At 33.4% G+C, this 4,344-nt stretch overlaps 1 protein-coding gene across 4 annotated transcripts; it reads right to left on the bottom strand.

Moving 5' to 3' along the window:
- Positions 1–1,222: 1,222 nt before the first annotated feature.
- LOC121729672 (high affinity copper uptake protein 1-like) lies at positions 1,223–3,995 on the bottom strand. Of its 4 annotated transcripts, none has more exons than XM_042118258.1 (6): positions 3,874–3,995; positions 3,102–3,302; positions 2,702–2,814; positions 2,348–2,470; positions 1,855–1,884; positions 1,223–1,663 (listed from the first exon to the last, which is right to left on the bottom strand). In XM_042118258.1, exons 2-6 carry the CDS (start codon positions 3,288–3,290, stop codon positions 1,462–1,464), a joined length of 657 nt encoding a protein of 218 aa, XP_041974192.1. In that variant the 5' UTR covers positions 3,291–3,302; positions 3,874–3,995; the 3' UTR covers positions 1,223–1,461. The 4 variants fall into 4 exon arrangements, with proteins under 4 accessions (XP_041974192.1, XP_041974191.1, XP_041974190.1 ...); XM_042118257.1 differs by having other exon boundaries at positions 3,102–3,296; positions 3,874–3,994; XM_042118256.1 differs by lacking the exon at positions 3,874–3,995 and adding an exon at positions 3,629–3,788.
- Between the last annotated feature and the right edge of the window lie 349 nt (positions 3,996–4,344).

Genomic DNA, 4,344 nt, shown 5'->3' with positions numbered 1-4,344 from the left:
CCAAAGACCTGAGGTCGAATCTTAAAGTCTTGTCGCTTAAGTGCCAGGGAGTTCCAGTGACTCGGAACTGTTGCAATGAGTCCCAGTGAGTCGGAACTGTGATGCTGCTGCACGGGATCCAGTGAGTCGGGTAGCTGCCGTGTAGGGCCGATGCTACGTGCTGACGGGCCGAAATGTGGCCCTCATTAGTATGGAAAAAACACTTCAACCTGGTAAAGGTTTACAAACCTACCCCAATTTTTTGGTTAAATAATTATAAGTCAACGGAGCCAATTTCTGTGTGGTTCACAATAAATAACTATGATGGCTAAGGTGGGAGTGTAGCCATAACCTAACCTAACCCAATCAAGTCGTATTGGGCCAACATTGCTATTAATTACCTTCCCTCACATTTCGGGTTGTATTTCAACAGGTGTTAATTTTTGAGAAGTTTATCCAACCTTTTTTGCTTGCCTTGGCACCTTCTTTCGATTGGTGTATTAAAAAGGGTTGGTCGTCAGGGGTTGAATTTTTTCATAAAAATTTTATCTAAGGTTTTTCTCCATACTAACGAGGTTCGTATATCGGCCTCTATCTGGCCGGGGTTGATTTTTGAGAAAAGTTTTTTGCTCCCCTTGGTGGTGCCAAGGGGAGCAAAAAAACCTTGGCAATACCTTGGTAGGTATTCAAAAGGGGCGGTTATAAGAGGTTAAAAGTCTTTTTCCCATAGTGCCCAGTTTCCTCTAGTCCAACCAATGCTCCTCTTAGGTACGAGCTACGAGGTTATAAAAAGGCTGTAAAGGAAATTTATTCTAGACTTTAAAGAGGGTTTAGTTTTATAAATCACTTGCAAAAAAATTTTTTCTTTTGCTAATTATTGATGTGTTGTCATAAAATAAATACTTGTGTTTTCCAGGACTGTCAACAAACATTCATTAAAGGAACACAAGGCCACTCATAAAAACAAATTTCACCAATGTGACTTTACAAATTGTAAATATTCTACAAAGTCTTCATCCAATTTGATAAAGCATAAAAGAACACACACTGCAGAAAAACCTTACATTTGTGATAAATGTTTATTTAGAACTAACTTTCAAAACTCTCTTACCGTGCATAAACGCATTCACACTTTAGAAAAGCCATATGCTTGCCAATACTGCAAATATAGATGTAATAGCAGTTCTAATTTGAAAAAACATTGTAGCCATAGACATGCAAATGTAAGCAACAAAAGACACCATTAATGATTTATGAGATTTTTTTAATAAGATTTCATTTCTAAAGCAGTCCTGATCTCACTACCAAAAAATAAATAATTTTGTTTTGGATGCATATTGCTATATTTCATTAATTATTCTAGAATATTGCAGCCGTTTAAAAGTACATAACAATAGGTATAAATATATTTCACCTAGTTTGTCTTATACAATTTATATATTCAATAATAATACTGTCCAACATAATCTTAGAACCCAAAAATCAATGACAATGCTCTGTAAAATCAACTACGACAGATTCCCTCCATCCGAATAGGAAGTAACCGGTGGCAGACCCCAAAACAACGGCAGCACACAACCAAGTATTGTAAGTCATAAATATTAACATCAGCATGTAGCTAACAAGCACTTGAACACCATGAAGAAATGTCTGCCACCCATGGGCTGCACTCAGCATTGTTGGACTGAAAAAATTCAAATATTACATTAGGGAAGTGTATAAAGAATGAAGCATATAAAATAATATTTTTAGGTCTTTATAGTAATAATATGTCTATCATCTATGTTTATTATTTTCTCAGAAAAATTTTATTATTTTTAAACTTGAAACAGTTTAAATTACTAGTAGTATACAAACAATAATTATTGTACTTACATATTTCGCTCAACAACATGGGGCATAGGCCTAAAAAAATATTATAATTAATTTTTGTACAGATAAGAAAAACAATTATAATATTATTATGTTAATAAAAAATGTAAAGCATAAAGGTGAACGCAGAAATGTGTCCTACGTACAATATGGCTTCATTGTTGATACATTCAACATTTTAATAATAGAAGTTTATAGATCTCCAACCCTGTACGCCTACTCTGTATCTGCAGAAAAATTAAGGAAACAATACTGCATTCACTTTATGCTTTGTTAAGTTCAACAATCAAAGAAGATACTAAAGTATATAAATAAATAAATGTAAAAATATATAATTATGTTCACAGTGGACAAGAACATGACGTTACCTTTCTATTCTATGACCTTTACTACCCTTTAGAAATAAAACATAACAATCACACTAAAGCTTGACCGCTGTAACAGCTGCTTCTTGTAACAGACTTTAGAGCAGTCAAGCCATAAATACTTCACTTACTGAATCACTTGTGGGTCATCAGGAGCACAAATATTGGCAACACCTTTGTCTGGTGGCGCAACAGCACAATACTGTAGGCCAGTGTAAGTTTTCCACAGCAAATGCTTTCTGTAATATTTCAACCTGAAAAAGTGGAACATGAGAATCACTTATGTATACCAAAAGTTTAGAGAATTAAGTTTGAAAAATATTCATTGTTTATAAGAAAATGTTGGCAAATATAAAATTGGTTCATGGATTATAATTTTTTATGTACATAGTTACATACTATTTTGTAGAAACAAAACTCTAAGTAAAGCTTGGCCTCCAAAAGTTACTCATGTTATAGTTTTATTACAAATGCAACAGTCATACCCCTCATATAATAGAGCAATTATGAATATTGCAATGAATGATCCAACAAACTGTCCCACTTCTTTAACATCCCACCAGGAAAACAAAATAGTTTCCATATAGCCACCATGGAACTAAAAATTGAAAGTTAAAAATATTACAAGATTGAACATTAACAAAGACTTGGTAAAGACCAATCACATGCCTATTCAGGTAAAACACCCATTCATTGACATTTTATGAGTTATTGACTACAAACATTTCAATAATTGGCATAATACCTAATAAAATAAAAATTTAAAACAATAAATAATCTATAACAGGATGACTGCAAAAATTTGGGCAGTTTGCCCTGTATTTTTTACTACTATTTACTCTGTCAGTGTTAAAGGTCTGAGTATAAAATTCTTAAGATACTTACTACCATAGACATCATCATGTTATGTGCCTCGGAAGTTTTATGATCCATATTACTTCCCATTTGGGTCATGTGGTCCATATGTCCCATATGGTCACTGGGCATGTGGTTATGGGCCATGGGGTCAATTCCCATTTGGCCATGATCCATGTGATTGCTGTGGTCCATTTGATGGTGAGATTCATGGCTCATTATGTAAGGGGACTGAAACAAAAGTAGTTTTGATCATTAATAATAATTATTGTTGGTGGCATGCTTATTCCAAAACTTATGTTTTAAATGTTTTACTATTTACAAATTTTTAAATTAAATCTGTTAAAGTTTTACAAACAAAACTAAAATACTTAACTAATTACCTATTCAATTTTTTTTTATAAGTAATGAAATATTACAAATCAGCAATGTTTTTTAAGATAACGTTAGGTGTACAGGAGAGAACTATAGGTATTATATTGTTTGTATGAATTAGGTTTTCAATTGGTTGAGTTTACAAAACATTAATTAAAAATTTTAAACAAACAATCACTTACCGGTAACTATGCTAATAATTTTAAGATTACTGCATGAATATTAATGAATACGAAACTAATAATTGGATTCTACATAGCTGAATAGTGCGTGGCTACTTTCACTTTTTATTATAAGTTACAGTCAACCTCGAAACTCGTGAGCACAATCTCTATGTAGAGTACCTACCTACTCAGTAAATGAAGTTGCTTGCAAGTTGTAGTTGCTTATAGCGTTTACATAATGACAGTGAGAATACCTGACTTACCTACAATAATTTAGGTTTCGCAAACACAACTGAGGGTCGCTTTTTAATGTTTTTTATAATAAGCTTGTAAGTGGAAAAGATATGCACCAGACGTCTACTACTTTAAATATTGATAAACAAATATTATTTAAAATAAATTTATTACAAAAACAAAACATGAAGATAAATTATTGCAATCCTCGTAATTCGTATTTTTGCTTTTTGTCATTCTCATTTGGTCTGTGGTCATTTGTGACAATTTCATGACAATTGACATTGACAAGTCACAAGACTGAAGACGTCGTGCCGTCTGGTGGAGATTAAAAAAAAGAAAACATTATGTCGGCTGTACACTCTCGCCGAGAGCTCTCGGGCGAGAGTCTCGTGCGAGAGCCCCTTGCCCGAGTGCGATCATGTACATTCTCGCTTAGTTCAATTGCAGTTATGAACTCAGAGAAGATGGACCATTATTTTTCTCTATGCATCGAAAGA

Source organism: Aricia agestis, chromosome 8 (assembly GCF_905147365.1).
Source record: "Aricia agestis chromosome 8, ilAriAges1.1, whole genome shotgun sequence".
In the NCBI taxonomy this organism is placed as follows: domain Eukaryota; kingdom Metazoa; phylum Arthropoda; class Insecta; order Lepidoptera; family Lycaenidae; genus Aricia; species Aricia agestis.
The sequence above is the reverse complement of the archived record's forward strand: the minus strand, read 5'-3'. Positions and strand labels throughout refer to the sequence as shown.